At 42.7% G+C, this 19,612-nt stretch overlaps 1 protein-coding gene across 1 annotated transcript in view; it reads left to right on the forward strand.

The window, feature by feature from the left end:
* Positions 1 to 19,612, forward strand: part of LOC124550728 (esterase FE4-like) — a 133,416-nt gene that overhangs the window by 98,370 nt on the left and 15,434 nt on the right. Inside the window, exon 8 of the mRNA XM_047125448.1 lies at positions 9,367 to 9,532. Within this exon, the coding sequence (XP_046981404.1) occupies positions 9,367 to 9,532 (166 nt within the window). The remainder of the gene's footprint in view (positions 1 to 9,366; positions 9,533 to 19,612) is intronic.

Consider the following 19,612-nt stretch of genomic DNA (forward strand, 5'->3'; position numbering starts at 1 on the left):
AAATGGCAAACCGTCCCGAAAACATCTTGAAAGCAGATTGACAGTGTCTTCAAAATGTTTAGAAACCTATCCTTATATTTCTTTCAAGGTCATAGTGAATTCCTCAAACATCACCTTTCCTTTAACCCCACTGAAGTTAGGGAACTAGACTTAACTGCCTTTGTCAGACGTGTCTCTCCTACAACGCGATTTTCTTTTTAAATGCATCCTCATCAAATCAGAAACAAATTACCTTTAAGTGTCTTACTGTGGGTAGTGTGCACTCAACTCCACATAAGATGCGAAGTCTGTGCAATCCATTCGGGATGTTGTAATTTTCATTCCTGCAGTCTCTCCTGCGCCCGGGTTCCCGGGTTCGATTCCCGGCGGGGTCAGGGATTTTCTCTGCCTCGTGATGACTGGGTGTTGTGTGATGTCCTTTGGTTAGTTAGGTTTAAGTATCTTCAACTTTTTGTAGTTCTGTCTTCCTCAGTTGCATGTAATGTTACGGTATATTGATAATTTTTACTTATGGACCGTCCGACAGCAACTGAATAAAACACAATTTTAGTGCCATACGCGTTTCGCCTTTATTTTCTGCAAGGCATCATCAGTGGCCTGGAAAATGTACATATGTTAGCTGTTTAATTTGCGTTTTTGTCACTGTGCCTATAGTTTATAAACAGTTCTGGTGGTTGGTATTTCCTATTAAGTAGTAATGTTTTGAATTGTACTTACAGGTTGCGTGGACAATTTCTTACATATTACGCTCCTGTTGCATTTTATGTGTTGTTCTTCTTCTTATGAACGCCAATTTGCGGTTTTTTTCCACATTCGACAGCACTGTGAACTGAACGCTTGTTTTAATGCAATGTTTTGCAATCAGTTGCTGTCAGACGGTCCATAAGTAAAAATTAACAATATACCGTAATAGGTTTAAGCAGTTCTAAGTTCTAGGGGACTGATGACCATACATGTTAAGTGCCATAGTGCTCAGAGCCATTTGAACCATTCCTGCAGTCTACCTTCCTTCATAAATTGAACAACAGCGAGTTCGAAATCGGAAACTCGTTCCACTGAAAATTATTGCAACTGACAATGGAATCATGTATCCGACTTCAGAAATTTTACTGTGCGTACCATCAATTTCTTCATTTGATCCAAGCCTTAAAATTTAGCTAAAGTGCTTCTTGATGTACAGAACAATGAAACCCGTCTCTCGATCTTTGTAATTTTTTGGCATTTCATTTTCAACTACATCTTTCTTCTGCATGATATTATAGTGTTTTAGATAGCAAATATGTAGTACCTGTCAATTATGATAATTGAGAATTTTCATTCCTCTCTTCTGTCAGGCCCATTCATTTTACAGGATTGAGACGACAGATAACTTCATTGCCTCTTTTGGTGCAAACGGCCACTGGACCTGTGAATGTGCTTCATACCACTAATAAATAGTGAAGGATGAACAGCGCTGATACTACGATTCTCTCGACCTTGGAGAGCTATGTCAATCGAGAAATGCCACACCACAATGATAACTGAAACGTCCTAGTTACTTCCGAGAAAGACCGAGCAAAGCCGAGTGGCACGCCAGATCTTTGCCCGAACGCCGCCCGCACACACTGCACGTGCGAATTACGGCATGCCATGACCGGCCCTGGCTGTACGTACTGCCCGACCACGATATTACTGCACTTGGTCTGGCGTGGCGGTTAGCAGAAACATGCCGTGACGATACAGCAAACAAATACAGCGATGGTTAAGGAAAACGAATCACAGTGTGGAAGATATCAAGACAACGGTGCATACACTATCAAGTGTTTCCTATCGCGATAAAAAGTCATGATAAGACGACCAATGCGCTCTCCCTTCTAGATGCAATAATATTGTGGTTGATTGATAACACACCTTCACGCTCCACTGTTGCTCCACATCGCTAGTATTTCCCTCTCTCTCTTACACCAGCCTCTCCCTACCTTTTACACTACTGGCCATTAAAATTGCTGCACCAAGAAGAAATGCAGATGATAAACGGGTATTCATTGGACAAATATATTATACTAAAAATGACATGTGATTACATTTTCACGCAATTTGGGTGCACAGATCCTGAGAAATCAGTACCCAGAACAATCACCTCTGGCCGTAATAACGGCTATGATTTGCCGGGCATTGAGTCAAACAGAGCTTGGATGGCGTGTACAGGAACAGCTGCCCATGCAGTTTCAACACGATACCACAACCTGAGAAATCAGTACCCAGAACAACCACCTCTGGCCGTAATAACGGCTATGATTTGCCGGGCATTGAGTCAAACAGAGCTTGGATGGCGTGTACAGGAACAGCTGCCCATGCAGTTTCAACAAGATACCACAAGAAAAGTTCAAATGGTTCAAATGGCTCTGAGCACTATGGGACTTAACATCTATGGTCATCAGTCCCCTAGAACTTAGAACTACTTAAACCTAACTAACCTAAGGACATCACACAACACCCAGTCATCACGAGGCAGAGAATATCCCTGACCCCACCGGGAATCGAACCCGGGAACCCGGGCGTTGGAAGCGAGAACAAGAGTAGTGACTGGCGTATTGTGACGAGCCAGTTGCTCGGACACCATTGATCAGACGTTTTCAGTTGGTGAGAGATCTGGAGAATCTGCTGGCCAGGGCAGCAGTCGAACATTTTCTGAATCCAGAAAGGCCCGTACAGGACCTGCAACATGCGGTCGCGCATTATCCTGCTGAAATGTATGGTTTCGCAGGGATCGAATGAAGGGTAGAGCCACGGGTCGTAACACATCTGAAATGTAACGTCCGCTGTTCAGAGTGCCGTCAATGCGAACAAGAGGTGAGCGAGACGTGTAACCAATGCCACCCTATACCATCACGCCGGGTGATACGCCAGTATGGCGATGACGAATACACGCTTCTAATGTGCGTTCACCGTGTTGTCGCCAAACTCGGATGCGACCATCATGATGCAGTAAACAGAACCTGGATTCATCCGTAAAACTGACGTTTTGCCATTCGTGCACCCAGGTTCGTCGTTGAGTGCACAATCGCAGGCTCTCGTGTCTGTAATGCAGCGTCAAGGGTAACCGCAGCCATGGTCTCCGAGCTGATATTCCATGCTGCTGCAAACGTCGTCCAACTGTTCGTGCAGATGGTTGTTGTCTTGCGAATGTCCCCATCTGTTGACTCAGGGGTCGAGACGTGGCTGCACGGTCCGTTAGAGCCATGCCGATAAGATGCCTGTCTTCTCGACTGCTAGAGATACGAGGCCGTTGGTATCCAGCACGGCGTTCCGTATTACCCTCTTGAACCCACCGATTCCATATTCTGCTAACAGTCATTGGATCTCGACCAACGCGAGCAGCAATGTCGCGATACGAGAAACCACAATTGCGATAGGCTACAATTCGACCTTTATCAAAGTCGGAAACGTGATGGTACGCATTTCTCCTCCTTACACGAGGCATCACAACAACGTTTCACCAGGCAACGCCGGTCAACTGCTGTTTATGAGAAATCGGTTGGAAGCTTTCCTCATGTCAGCACGTTTTAGGTGTCGCCACCGGCGCCAACCTTGTGTGAAAGTTCTGAAAAGCGAATCATTTGCATATCACAGCTTCTTCGTGTTACAGCAATTTTAATGGCCAGTAGTGTATTTGATTTTTTGTGCGTGTAGCGCATTAGCAGAACTGAAATTCGCGCTCGCTTCAAATTATGGCGATCGCGATAGAAATTGTTATTGCTGATAATTTGGCAGTCGCTGCGCTTGCGATAAGGCAGTAATCGACCGTGAGCTCGAAGTGGCTTCTAACGAAGCGAAAAGATAAATCACAAGCAAGCACACTTGGATATGATATTAATTTTTGTGTCCCGGCTATTTTGAACGTATCTTTGGCAGTGGCTGATATAAACATTCACGGTCACTAATTTGCATTTGCTAATGATAAGCTTTACGTAATGAATGGAAATGCGACCGTAGGCCGCCAAGAAAGTTAATCCTTGTCAGTGACTTCGAGCAATGCTCTAGTTTTCTCTCTCTGAACAAAAGAATACTTTTAATTACGTACACTTTAATCTTGCAGATATAAAAAATATTTATACTCAGCTCTCAAGGTTATTACGGCAGTTTAATACGAATTTATATTTACTGTTAGGCGTCTAACCACCACTGACTAATCAATACTGCAAGCAAACGGCCAATCCGATAATCAATTGATATGATGGGATGGGAAAGCAGAAAATGACTTTGTGGGTAAATGAAAGGTAACATAAATTTTATAATCTATATTCCGCAGAATTGCACTTACATTCTCAGACGAGAGCACACAGGCAGCGTTTATACAGATTTCGTCACCAATGGCGGCGATTGAGACCTACTTCCATGAAACGAGACAAAAGAAGTGTACTTCTTCATCAGACGGACAAGAACAATCACAATAATAATTTTACACTGTCAGTGCTTTTATTTCAATTACATATAAACACGTTGGTTCTTTTAACGACTAATGTTTCACCACACTTATATTTCAATTTTGTTTGTCAATACTGCCTTTGACAGTCTCTTTAACTTATTTGCAGTCTTTATTCCGCCACTTATGAAGAAAAGTTTGTGGCAGGGATGGCACACTCTCTAGCTCGTCTCTACACCATGGTAGCTTCTTGTTAGCAGTTTGTAACTTTTATTTTTAATTTATACTTGATCTCATGTGAACCAGCTGTTAATATTAACACCCTGTTGCGTTATAATCTTAAATGCAGAATGTGTTAATTCAGTTTATGTGTTAAAATTTGCCTCCTGTTGTAATGTTTGTAGTATAGCCCATCCTGTTCTACAGCTGCATGATGAGCTTTGTTTAATCGATGTCTCATGATGCATAATTGTAAGTAGGCTCAGGTGAGATGTCTCCAACAGTGCGTGGTATGCCATCTCCCTCTTTTCCACTCACTGGAGAGAATTAGGGGCAGGAGAGTTCCACAATTGTAAAGATTTCTGTTCTGTATCGAGATACACTGACAATTTGTTACAAGCTGCATTTATATAATTTTCAAGAGATTGCCGGCCTTTGTAACCGAGCGGTTCTAGGCGCCTCAGTCAGGAAACACGCGGTTGCTGCGGTCGCAGTTTCGAATCCTGCCTCGGGCATGGAGGTGTGTGATGTCCTTAGGTTAGGTTTAAGTAGTTCTAAGTCTAGGGGACTGATGACCTCAGATGTTAAGTCCCATAGTGCTTAGAGGCATCTGAGCCATCAAGAGATCACCCACTATTATAATCAAGTGTACCTCGGATAATGTAACAGTATGACGTGTATCATTAGAGATTAGAGAAGCTCCAGGTTTTACTATTTTTACATGGCTTGATTTAGTGCCGTGCTAAGTCCACTGCTGACCATTAGCTTTGCAACATTATTAAGGTGAGATGCAACAGGCCTCAAACTGCAGGAAATGGAATACACGCTTGCAAAGAATTAGCACTTCTACGCGACTGCACAAAATAGATGGAACTAATGCCATCTAGACTGTATGTTCGAGGAGCGATCAATACGTAATGCAACACTTTTTTTCTCGTCCAATTCCGATTGAATAAAATGCGGAATTTTTTGTGCCACATCGTGGAATATTCCCGCTTCAGCCCTTATAGGTTCAAGAAGTGGTGACTGGTGGCGGCGCCATACGTAGCCTTCAAAATGACGTCTGTAACAAAGGAGCGTCCCAAGCAGGAACTGTCATTGGGCAGATACACAGAGGCGCTCGCAGAATGTCTATGGAGACCTGGCAGTGAACGAAACCATGGTGAGTTGTTGGGCGAAGCGTCTGTCATCATCGCAGCAAGGTAGCGATCTTCCTCGTGCTGGCCTGTCACACACACAGCTGTAACTCCTGCAATCATAATCAAACATCTCGCTGCTCAACTAGATGTCTCTGTTACTAGTGCTCACAAAACTTTATTGGACTCTTCTTCCTCATCCAACCTCCTACCCAGATCTCGCTACTTTCGACTTCCATCTGTCTGGCTCAATGAAGAATGCACTCCACGGAATGCACTACGTGAATGATGGGGACGTCACTGATGCAGGAAGACATTGGCTTCTGCGTCGACCCGTAGAGTGTTACCATGCGGCCATAGAGGCCCAGTAAGGTGTCGTGACGCCGTCACGCTGAATGGAGATTTTTTAACTAGAAGAGTAATAAATAATGTAGTGTGTAGGAATCCTCAACCAAACCACCCTGCATTCAGGAGTAATTGTGTTGCATTACTCATTGAATGCCACTTGTATAAGGTAACAGTACCCAATGGACTTTTCTTCAGAATCTTTATTTGAATGTTGATTCTTTTGGAGCAGATTGTGGTATGCCTCATGCACAAGGGAAAAATGTCTACTAGCACGTATTCCAATTCGACAGCAGCATTATTGTAACCTATTGTGATTGAAATTTATCTACATATATACTTCGCTAGCCACCAATCGGTGTGTGGCGGAGTGCACTATTCGCGCCAAGTCATATTCCCCCCACCCCCCCTTCTGTTCCACTCACGGGTCGCACGAGGGAAAAACAACTGAACGCCTCAGTGCGAGTTCTAATTTCCCTTATCTTTGAATGGTAATCATTGCGTGATTTGATAGTTGGTGGTAATAATATATGCTCTGCATTCTCGGCGAAGATCGGATTTTGGAATTTAGTGAGCAGCCCCTTCCGCTTACCGCGTCGCCTAATTGTGTCCCACTTCAAACTTTCTATGAGATTTGTAACGCTCTCGCGATGGCTAAATGAACCAGTCACGAATCTTGCGGCTCTTCTTTGGATCTTCTCAATCTCTTGAATCAGACCCAACTGGTAAGAGTCCCATACAGACAAACAATACTCTAAGAGTGGACGAACTATTGTAAGCAATTTTCTTTGTTGAAGGACTGGATTGCTTCAGGATTCTACCAGTAAACCGCAGTTTTGAGTTCGCCTTGCCCGTTACTTGTGAAATCTGATCGTTCCATTTGAGATCATTTCGAATAGTCACACCCAGAAATTTATCATTTCACAGTATTGGTGTTCATGTTGACTGTGAATCCATGACAGGAGATATGGGATCACTGGGTTCAGAAAGACCCTACTCAACTTGACGCAGGACGTCAGTGGCCCCACGCGACTGGCACCTGAGAGGGCGGGCATGATGTTCACTCGGTCATACAGGATTAGAGTGACCATGAGTCACGAAATTGGCTTGCTGCCAATAAGACAAGTCTCCGCACAGACAGTGTGACGCTGTCTGGAGCGCCGTGCATCTACGTACAGCATCATGATACACAGATCCACAGGTGCAGGCTGCGAGGAGCATGAACAATACCATGTTACACTAGTCATCGTCATAGGGGCCCAACACCTGGATATAATGGTATGTGGTGCTACTGGTACTAAACAGGATCACCACCAGTTTGTTAGAGAGTGATTCGGGAAAAAGTGCATACATTCCTGATGTGTGAAGCCTGGTAACTGTGCTCCGTTTTGGAGATGTCCTCTGTCTCATAGGAAGACTGCTTGCTGGTTGTGCTACCCTGACCTTCATCGAAATAGAGGATTTGGATTATCACATTGGCCAGCATGTTCTGCAAATCCGCCAACCTTTGAAAACATCTGGTCGTGTGGCGCTGTGAGTCTGGCACGGTAATAGCCAGTCACAACGATGTCTGAACTCAGGCATAGAGTTGGATCTGTTGTGGTTGGCAAGAGAGCCAACACCGTTTTACGAAAGGAGGCCGAAATGCACGCGTTAGCTCACGCAGGCTGGCGTGAGGTCTGTAACATGACAAGGAAATTGGAATTTAGAAAAACGGACGTAGCTGGTGGAATACTTAACTTTAATCCATTAATGATGAACGTCGCTCTTGACGGTACATGATTCACAATATCAATGGTGACTGAATATGGCGTCTTGCTAGGTCGTAGCAAATGACGTAGCTGAAGGCTATGCTAAACTGTCTCGGCAAATGAGAGCGTATTTTGTCAGTGAACCATCGCTAGCAAAGTCGGCTGTACAACTGGGGCGAGTGCTAGGAAGTCTCTCTAGACCTGCCGTGTGGCGGCGCTCGGTCTGCAATCACTGATAGTGGCGACACGCGGGTCCGACGTATACTAACGGGCCGCGGCCGATTTAAAGGCTACCACCTAGCAAGTGTGGTGTCTGGCGGTGACACCACAGGATCAGCAAAAAATGACGTACCCCTACTCATCATCCAAACTTCTTCCGACGAGTTAGAGCCATTATTTCCAAGAGAGGTTGCTGCTCTGTGTACTGAATCACACATCCTGTACACCTCTATATCAGCGAATAATTTTATTATGTGTACCTACTACTGAACTACATACCCGCAAGAAGTAAAATGTCTTTATTTGCTTTTACTGGTGCCACACTAAAGTGAGCAACATGAGTCGATACCGTAGACATTAGCGAGGGCTCATTGCAACCCACACCGACCTATAGGATGCGCTCCTGGAGGTCACGCCTCTTCCTCAGAACTGCAGCGCTCTTGCACTTAGGCTAACATGGAACCGAGCTGTGCAGAACTCTGCCCAGTTGGAGACCTCAGCTACAGCAGTATACAGCTTTGTCTAGGACCGAACAGTAGTTTAAGTTTCCGAGAAACTTGTAGAGAAAAGCTTGCTGGTCCATGACAGTTGTAAATTATCCTCTGCTCCTGCAATCTTTAAATTTAGTAAATCGTTTGTTCATTAATGTTACTAAGTGAGCTAATATTTGATGTGTTCTAGTTTGATGATTCTTCTCCCAGAGCAATCAATGAACCCATAGTTGTATCTGGATGAAAGTAACTTCGCCTGGGCATAACGAATACCACAGTGTGTTACTAGGTACGATTCTATTGGAGGTGTTATGCCATTATCTTACTCCGACCAGTGAACTGACTTACCCAGCGAGCTGTAGGTGAATCTCTTGTTTGCAGTCGACTCTGAATCAGAATGTACCTGGGCATTTTTCACTTCAACAAACAGTTCCAGAGGAGAAAGAAGTGATAAGGATTGGCAGGGAATGAACGTGTCTTTGGATCCATAGCCTGGTACTTGAACACTCAGCCACTGAGCTTTAAGAAATAAACAGTGATCGTCAGAGCGGGAAAAGACTCTAGGCAAATCAGTAAGGTACAATGAGAAGAGTGGTGGACCTAGAGCTGATACCTGGGGAACCGCCGATGGTAAATTGCAACCGTAGTAGCGGCATCAGCTATCCTAAAGCTTCTGGCGGTAGAATCCAAATTTCTTCGAGAACTAAGCTGTTTTTACAGATCATAATTGTTCAAAACGGTCAATAGAACATTTTCTCTCGCTTTCAGCTTCATGTTAATTTAAGGTTTCTTTTTTTCAGCTTCTAGGGGACCTGATGTTCATATACCACGCTGTGCGAGTGGCCAAAATACACAGCTCCAAGCCGACAGCCCCAGCCCACTTCTTCGTTTTCCACTACACGAATGAGCATCTTCCCGAAGGGCCACTAGGAGAGGTGGCCCGAAAGCTCAGGGAGAAATTTAACGGTACTGTGTCTCTAGTCATATTTGTTATCTTCATTGCTCTCACAGTAACCTCTACTCTGACGTTAGCGTGTGTAACTGTCGCCAGTTTTTCCTAAGTTTAGTTCTACTATGTTGTTGTGGTCTGCACAACGAAGCGGTCGCTCTCCATAATAGATAGTTCTTTGCAAATTTCTTCACAGCGACACTGGTCCCCCTCTAGAAATGTCACCCCATACACTTCCCTCCGTTACAAAACTGAGGATTCCGTGACGCCACGCGACGTATCCTATCAGCAGATCTCACATTTTAGTCAACTTTTGCTCCCAAATTCGATTCAATAATTGCTTACTGATAATCAGATCTACCCATCCAGTCTTCAGCAAACTCCTCCAGCGCCACATTTCAAAAGTTTGTACTCTGTTCTTGTCTCCGGTTTTTATCGTTCATGTTTCGTTTTTCTTTAACAGAAATACCTATCATCCTGTGATATAATTTAACATGTTCACAATTCTCCTTTCTTCATAAATATTTTCCGTCTTGTAACCAATCTACATTTTATGTCATCTCGAATTTGGCCCTGTGAGGCGTGGTGCCTTATATCGCTCCTGTGTAGAGCCTGTGTATCAGCAGAGTGACCCATGCGTGCACAGTGACAGGTGGCCTGAAGCAGGTTCAATCGAGTACGTAGTTCTAATTTTCATCTACCAGAGTACAGTAGTGCACAGAGACATACAGAAAACAGGTCAAGAGAACGTTTTTGTGGATTGTTCTGTTTATTTTTGGAAGGATTTTTTCTTTATTTATGTTTGTACAGTTTTGTGTATGCTTTTAGTCGTGTGAATGATTAGTGAATGTGGTGTAAGGTAAATATGTAGATCGTTGTTCTATTGATAAACGCTGTACGAACTACCGCGAGAAACTTTGTATCATAATATGCTAAGTAAGTTTTTGGTAAAAGGAAAGCTAATTCGATTGCAAACGAAAACAATTAATAACGTAAAGTGTAAACAAAATATCAGAATGTTAAATATTTACTTCGGGAGAAAGTACAGTTCGAAAGTGTGTTATTTGTTGGTTGGTTAGTCATGAAAAGCGCGAATTAACGCGGGAGACTAACGTTTTTCTATTAGCCGTAAAGGAAACCGACCAATCAGAAAGGAGTGTTCTTCGCGCGTCTATCTCTTGGAGATACAGAATGCTTACAGCAGTCTAAGGGAGTCGGATACCAGTCTTTCAATGGTACGGTCGTGTGTAGTATGAGCTCCGAAGGAAGTTATAACTTGCCAGTTTTAGTTGTGCTACATATTCCAAAATTGCTTTAAAGCGAAGGCATATTTATTCCGGTGTGTTTTTTAGAAAGTACGAATTTTTTAAGTAGTTTTGTATGTGAGAAAAGACAGTATAGTCGCTTGGCATTTTAATCAGATCGGTGACTAAAAACTTGAGTGCATTAGGCACTGATAAACGTAATAGTATGGCGAGCATTTTTCTTTAACAACAATCCGTGCTTAGTAGCTGTTTAGATTTCGGGAAATACGTTACCACAAACTTGCTAACGTGGATGAAAGGGTTTGTGCATGACTGTGTTAGGATTAGCACGGGCTTGGCAGTGAACCTGTAATTCTCGAGTTCAGAATATACCGAATTTTTGCCACTATTTCCACCTTTCGTTCAAAATTAAGACCTTTTCCCGAATCTTAGAATAGTTCCGTTGTGTGCAGCCTGGTGCGAGTAGCAGTACGGTAGGTTCCTGCTCGGCTTTCCTACCGGCGATCCGCTGCTACGAGTTCACAGGTAGGTGCAGGTAAAAGGACAAAAGGAACCGCGCAACCGCACCTGGTCATTTATCTTGATGCCCAAATAACACATAAAATACTTTTATGTAGTGTCTCATCACTTACAATCTATTTTCAAGAGACTGTTCATTCCGTTCAGCTGTTCTTCCAAGTACTTTGACATCTGAAACGGAATTACAATTCCACCTACAAACCACACAAATTTAAAATCGAAGACATGAAGTCTTTATACGAGTCGCAGATCAGCTTCAGCACCTCATTAGTAATTTTCCGTCTTATTCGCACTTTATTATATAATCCTTTTGTTTTACGAGATCTAATGATGGAAGAACGGGAAACTGGTAGCATTGTGAATTGTAATTGAACCAAGTGCTGTGAAGACAGGTAACTATTAATACACACACAAGGTTCTTCAAATGAACTGACACAATTTCAGAGATTTTACTGGTCTCATACAGATATGACTTTATGTATACAGTCTGAAGCAGCGAGCGAAAATTTTTCCCAAGGCTGGGACTCCAACCCAGGTCTTCTGCCTATCAGGCAGGTGCGTTAGCCTCTACGCCACCTTGAAACAGCGCTTCACGCAACTGCACGGATTACCCTGGCACTCTTCCCTCCTCGATCCAAATCCTCACGATCGTCCCAGTCTATACTCATAAAAACTCAAGATTTTTATTTCTTCTCGCTGTCATTTAATTCCCCTCACAAAACTATCCTTGGTTTCCTTCACAGACACTGAATATCATCGGGGATAGGCAGCCCCGGATCTACGATGTTTCCCAATCGGGGCAAAAACTTGATAGTGGCGACCCGCCCCCCTTACCCTTGAGCGTTTGAGATGGGACGTAAAAATTTTAAAAAAAATCGATTTTTTAAAAAGTGTTCATTTTGTAGCGCACATCTTTCTGAAGAGTTTGATATACAAAACTTCCATGTTCGAGAAAATGTAAGACGTTATTTGGTTTTAAGGATGCCAAATTGTAGTGCCACGCCTCTTCTCACAGAATTCTCTACCATACGTCACTGTATTTGGCTCTGTGAAATTCGAGCGTGTGTATTTTATAAGAGAAGCCAACAGCCTTATGTCCTGCGTTGTCTCTGCTGCTCCCAATCGGCCGGTTTGACACCCAATCCCCCTTAAACAGACTCACAATTTGTACTGCGTGTGATTATTTGTGACCGGGACAATAAGAACTCTTCAAAAAATATGCTCTTCTTATTGATTATTAGCTAGTATATCTTTTGCCTGACAAAAATTCTATATAGAAACCGTAGAACCAGTAAAGACAGAGGCAAGCTAGACAGTACACATTTTTTTAATCCTGAGGTCCGAGAGTTTTTCCCTCTCTAATCATGCTACTCCTTTACACGAAGTAATTTCCTTTCTGCGAAAGAATCTATTACCTCATAATAGTTCGTCAAACGTTTTGCAACATGAAAAATCGAAATATATTTGTCTAATACTGAAAGACTGGTGTAATTTCTCGATTTGATTACGTCTGTTTTGTCACTGTCCGATAGATAAAACGAAGTAGCGGTTTCTAATATTGCAACAATTGCAACACATGTGAAATAAGCGGAACTCCCTTTAGCACAAATGGTCATTTTTATCTACCTCATTTACATAAATTACACGAAAGAATGTAATTCATGAAGTACCAATATCAAATGCGTATTACGCCTACTATGAGCAAAAAGTTTTAGGTTAGGAAATAGTTTTCCATTTCACTCGTATTGTCCAGTTTCTCAAGCATTAGATCCAAAAGTAGATGTAGTAACAAGAAATTGTTATATAAATTTGGAATCGTCATATTCTTCCACATAATTTGTGCGATGTCCTCGTTTTTTATGCTTACTCGTTCCAAGAAAACAACGTTGTTGTCACTAACTCCTCAACTATCACTGCCATTCTTAAAACTTATTCCCCGGTTAACTTCACTTACCCTGCCCGAATCACTGGTTTAGTTATCTCGCGTTTATTCTCCGGTTACGTGTTGTTACGTATTCGCACAACCCGTTCTCCGCGCTGTTCCGAGAGTAGAATTAAGCGGCTGCTAACCCGGGACTGTACAACTGGCCCCTTGTAGTGTAGCGACATGGCAAAAATTTTCTGTCAAAATTTGATATTCTTGGATACACGGAGAACATAATATCTAATCATTCTTACCCGTTGTTCCTGTTGGTCGTTTACTTCTAGGGTGGTATTCTGCAACGACGGATTTCGCAAATAATTATAACAACGCTTATTATTCGCACACACAGTCAACCGCATAAACTGTCCGATTGGCATCCATCCATTCCGGTTTATTCTGCTCAGTTCGTACAGTCCAATCCCGTTTTGTCTGCACGAAAGTTTTTTATTTCCAGATGAGACGGAGATTCCCCTGGCAGAGACAGGACGTACTATATGCAAGCATTCAAAAATCAACTTACGATTCGTTAAGAAACCAACTTAGAATGTGTTGAAAAATAGTCAAAAACAAAAAGGGATGGGTTTCAAAATAGTATGAATAATCGATAGACCACTGTACACTGCATGCTAAGCGCTTTGTGAAACAAGGTGCTTCTCTTCAAGAGTGTGAATTTCGCGCCCCTTGGCGGAGCAGATACCGCAGTTTGTCCTCCCCGAGATCCGGGCCTGGGGATAGGGTGCAGCCCATCTTATACCCTTCTCAGCTACTGCTTTTTAAGTCCTTCAACTTCCTTCAGACATCAGTTAGCTATTCCTTTACGTTCTATCAATCCATCTCTTCTGTTAGTGGCCGTTTGCCACGAAGTTCTTTCTTCTACAGTTCGATGGAGTACGTGTTCATCGGAAAACTGATCTATCCATTTAGTCTTCAGCGTTCTGCTGTAGCCCCATATTTGAAAAGCTTGTGTTCTTATCTGGTCTGTATTGTTTCTTGTCGACATTTTACTTCTATACGGTGCTACATTAAAGACAAAAACTTTTATGGAGGATTTCGTAACCCATAAGCATATATGTAGCGTTAATATGATATCTCTTTTTCAATCGAGCAAGGTGCTTACGGCATTAGTGAGACACAGGATGTAACAAAGTGACCCATTTTGTTAAATGGGCGAACGAAAATAAAAAATAAATAACTCAGATTGAAACAAAAATTTGGTATGTAGTGGTTTTGATGTCACTGATTATTAATTTGATGATTTTTCTGAAAGAATGATGTGTCAGATCGAAAACGGCGCATTTTTTCGTGAGTATCTTCATCCATTCGGAAGTAATAGTTTCACAAAGGTCTGAAAGGTAGTCAAATTCGAAAATATGTTATCTCTACCGTTAATAATGTCGACTGAGAAATGACGAAATTTTCAGTTTCAAATTAATTCCCTTGAGACAAATAGGTTCACAGAGGTTTTGAAAGGTGAAACTGCCTGCCAGATGAAAACTGTGGGCGGAACTGGTACCTGAACGTCGGACTTTCGCCTTTCGCTGAAAAGTGATGAACCGACTGAGCTACCCAGCATGACATGCGAGCCGCTAATCACATCTCCAATTATGGCAGTACATACTATTCTATCTTTCAAACTTTTCGTGAGGTGTGTAGGAGAACTATTGTGAAGTTTGGAGATTCAAATGTACACCTGGTAGAGAGCACGACCACGTGCGCAATTACGTGGTTAAATTTATCATGTAACAACAAAATTAACAAAGCACACAGGCAAAGAATGTTTAACTGAGGGTAGTAAAAGAACTCCACAACTGATAATCGTAAAATACGAAGTAATTTCACAAATAAATGAAAGGTATAAAAGACCAGAGACGAAATGTTTGACAGCCAAGTACTTGATTCGGTCGTTTCCCTCAGGTGTGCTATAACTTCTTGTTGTCTACAGATGCTCATCTCTTGTTGACAGAGTTGTAAAACTACGATAGGCTTGTTGTAGATTACTACAACTACAGTAGTTTTCCTGGTACCCTTTGTCAGTTAAGACCATACCCACGTTACCTGTATGTTAGGTGTGAGTTGCATACATATCAGTGTTTTCCTCATATCGGTAGCTTTGTTTATGTACGTGATCAATGTGTCACTAAATTACCCCAGAAACTGAAAGTGGTGAACCGTCTGGAAACTGAGTGAGGGTGTATTGTATAAGAGGCTGCATAATCTACAGAATAGTTATCAGTAGTGGAACAATGTATGAGCACATTTTATTAGTGCGGGTTGCCTCTGTCAGGGGCAGGTATGCACTCAGGGGCAAACCTATTGTTCTCCTTTGATTGACAGATACTTAACCTATTATTCTCCTGTGATTGACAGGTCCTTAAACTATTGTTCTGCTAAAAGATTCCTTCCTTTTGATTGACAGGCACTTAACCTATTGTTCCCCACCACCCTCCCCCCACTTCCCTCCCACCTCTGAAACCTCCCCCCCCCCCCCCCTCGCTGCTACAGGTACATTTTCAGGTCTGAGTTATTGGAATAGCCTCACTCTTATCAATTTGATCGAATGTTTAATTAAATTCATCAGTTAATTAACGTCTCCCCTTCTGGTAAACTCCCTTGTCTCCCACACTCCCTCCCAGAAACTGGTGGGAAAAAGACTCAGTTGATCGGTCATTGGAGGGAATTCGATTGTAGTGTATGGAATATTGTTTAAGCAATTTAGGCAATGTGTGGCATATTGTTTATTTAAACATTTATGGGATTCAAGGCAATGTATGGAATATATGGAAACTGGTGGGTCTATGGTGGAGAGGAAGGAACTCATAGCAAGAAATTCAAGGGTCTATTGTTTATTTATAAAAAAATTAGTTTGCAGGGGCTGGAAATCTCTCGCTCATCATCCTCAGCTGTTTGAAAGATGTAGGTCTTTTAAGAAGTAATTACATGGGGTGAACATGTTGCATAACCTAAAGTTTGCACTCTGGATGTCTTAATCAAATGTTTCGCCCTCTGTCAGCACTTAACCTATTGTTCTGTTAAGCGGGTTTCCATGTCACCTCCATCACCTTAAACTTTTGTACCGCTTTTGAAACCATATTAAGCTATTAGTTATGTTCTCCCACCATTTTCTGGGACACTTTTCGAATTCCACACGATTTTCAACGCCATTTCTGTCGCACTCTTCATTGCCACCCACCCCCACCCTCTTAAACTATTGTAGGTACCGCGTTTTACATAAAAATTATGCAAATTAACCTAGTGTTGTGCACTTAACCTGCTGCTCTGCTCCATGTCACCCACCCACCCACACCCTCCCCTTGACTATTGTACCACTAACACCATCTTGATATAAAAAAATTATGGAAATTAATTAAATCGATATCCCTCACATGTATGGGGATTTTTTTTAATTACCAGCAGCGTATTGATAGGAGAAATCGATGGAATATAGTTTTAACAAAAGATGCCTAATAAAAAAGCACATCCCGCCACTCGATGCCGGACACTGATGGTGCTGGCTCCGCACACACTACCAGGAGTTGGGAAGCAACAGCAGCCCCCACAAAGTGGCAAATGCTGGGGTGCGAGTATCTGCCCTCACACTGCTATCGCCTACAGCCAGCAGGTGAAAGTCGCATCTATTTTCAGGTATACAGTTAACATTCTTCTGGTGTTATACTAAAGTCACATATCCAAGTAAATGAGAGCCAAACCCTCTGGGCTGCGTGCAGATGTTTGCCATTGCTGGTGCAAAACCTGTGGATACTGACATCACAGGTCGCACTATGGAAATCTGTTCCAGTGCTTCCAAGAATAGCACAGGCTGCATTGTTCCTAGAGAGTCTAATGGGACATGTGAGCTGTGTCTAGCCGTGCACGCATGTATATCTGCACAGCGTGACTGATGCATCACTGTGAGATGTTTGAGTGGTGGCTCACCATTTAAAAGGTTATGTTATATGGACGTCACATGCCTATGTAAATTAAGAGCCAAGCTAACCTCTCAAAAATTGTAAAGTACAGCAGAAATAGATAACAATCGCTTTTGTTGAAGCTTTGTGATGTCCCATCTTGTCTGAGTGGAAACTCTTGTCCTAACAGGGCCTGTTCACGAAAATAGCCCACAATAACACCCATTGCATTCTTCCTGATGATCCTAACAAGTCACCCCATCCAATCACGTGTTACCCTTCCCGGAAAATCCTGCTTTCAACAAACACCTCCAAAACGCAAACGCTCTCACTGCTATGTAGAGGCTCTTTTGCCCCCTCACAAAGGATGTCTTGTGAATGCAACCCACCAAATTACTGATGCTGCCGGTGTGGAAGCACTGCCCGCCTTTTTTTATGCAGACGAGACTTTCAGCAGCAAAAAACTATTTTGTACAAATCGCCATATTGCACTGACAGTTAAACTCTGCAAAAGTGATCTACAGATCGTCAAATACAACGCACGTCATGCTGTGCAATGCGTGACAGAGGAAACTACCACCGTAAACGTCGCCCATGACAGCAGATGCGGAAGAGCGTGTCAACCAGGGAGTGAGACCAGCCGGCCATGGACGACCCCACATCCCTGGAGAATGCTATCAATATGCCCAGTACAAATATTTGTTGTACTGAATCTTCTCAAATTTCCACAGAGTGTACATGTGACCCATGCGGTCTCAGAGGCAGCTCAATGCACACTGCGTATTAGTTCACAATTCACCCACACAGGGGGCAGCCATGAGCCAAATTGTCATAAGCCATAAGCTTTCTCGAATTCTCTGATCCAATGTACAAAGGATGGGCAAGCCCCATCTCGGAACAAAGACATTACTCTTTCTGGTCCTAACCTGCCTGCTTGCTTGCTTTTCTACACCCATCTCCAGACTATGGTGTTACAAGAACATACGTATTTTCGCATGGTTTGCCACAATATCATACCATTTTGTCGATACTTCTCGATATCAAACAAATACCAATATCACATGCATAACAGTATCACCAGTGCAATGTAATTCCGTAGATATAGACTGGAAATTATTTCTCAAGAAATCTGAAGCTTTGGCGATGTGCAGCGTGCTGTAAACCACTGAGTAACTACGAAGTTAGCCCGTCTGGGAAGACCTTTACGTCAAAACTAGAAAAAAAAATTACAGGAAACAGATAATTCTACTCGTGAATACCGATGACAGCGATGTAACAAATTCCAGATTATCCCTATAATTTATGAAGTCAACTACGATGTTTCTCATGTCTAGAGAATCAGCAAACATATCATCCACTTGTCCTTGACCTGCTAGATACATACACCAGAATGGCTGTTCCCTCAGCTAAATAAACGTGTGAAATGTGCAGAAGCAGTCAACCACACAATTTACATGGAAGGGAATAATGGTCCAGTGCAAACACACGCCCATTTTGAATCTTCTCAAATTTCCACGCGATCATGAAATCTGTCTAACACATGCTAAGTATTAGTTCACTATTCAGCCATCTAGAGGACGACACGGTTAAGTCAGCCACATTCCTGCATCCCAACAGGCCTTTCCTTTCGACGGATCCTGCCGTTAATAGGAAACGTGAATCATTCCCACCACAGGCCACTGCCGGCATGCCACACACCCCTATACAGAATTATCCTAGGAAATCGGTCACAAACACATTTGATCGCTATACTTGCAATTAAATGTTACGATCATGGCCTCAGTTGAACGACAGTCGACAATGAGCGAACTATCGGAAATACACCCTGCTGACAGCTGTGGCTCTGGAAATATCTGTACCATTCTTATGACCTGAGATATTCTTCCCTTCGCTATCACAGTATTCCACGTCAAATCCATACCTTCCTTACAACTGGACATAGTCATTTCCTTTGTACATGTCAGAACACAAACACATACTGCCTGATGCTCAAGTCACACGTATCACGCATCCCCTAGTACTAAGTATAACACTTTGCCAATAAATGATTACTGACGATACGAAATAATACTGAGAGAAAATCAGCGATGGGTGGACATGTCTCATAAGTTTTTCTTGCCAGTGCTACCACTGTGTCTTACAAGGGAACCTCCCCATCGCACCCCCCTCAGATTTCATTCTAAGTTGGTACAGTGGATAGACCTTGAAAAACTGTACACAGATCAATCGAGAAATCAGGAAGAAGTTGTGTGGAACTATGAAAAAATAAGCAAAATATACAAACTTAGTAGTCCATGCGCAGCATAAGCAAAATCAAGGACAGAGCGAACTCAGAAGCGCCGTGGTCCTGTGGTTAGCGTGAGCAGATGCTGTACGAGAGGTCCTTGGTTCAAGTCTTCCTTCGAGTGGAAATTTTGATTTTTTGTTTTCAGTTTATGTCACAAACTCTTATGTTTTCATCACTTTTTGGGAGTGATTATCACA

The sequence above is a fragment of the Schistocerca americana genome, chromosome 9, assembly GCF_021461395.2.
Source record: "Schistocerca americana isolate TAMUIC-IGC-003095 chromosome 9, iqSchAmer2.1, whole genome shotgun sequence".
NCBI lineage: Eukaryota > Metazoa > Arthropoda > Insecta > Orthoptera > Acrididae > Schistocerca > Schistocerca americana.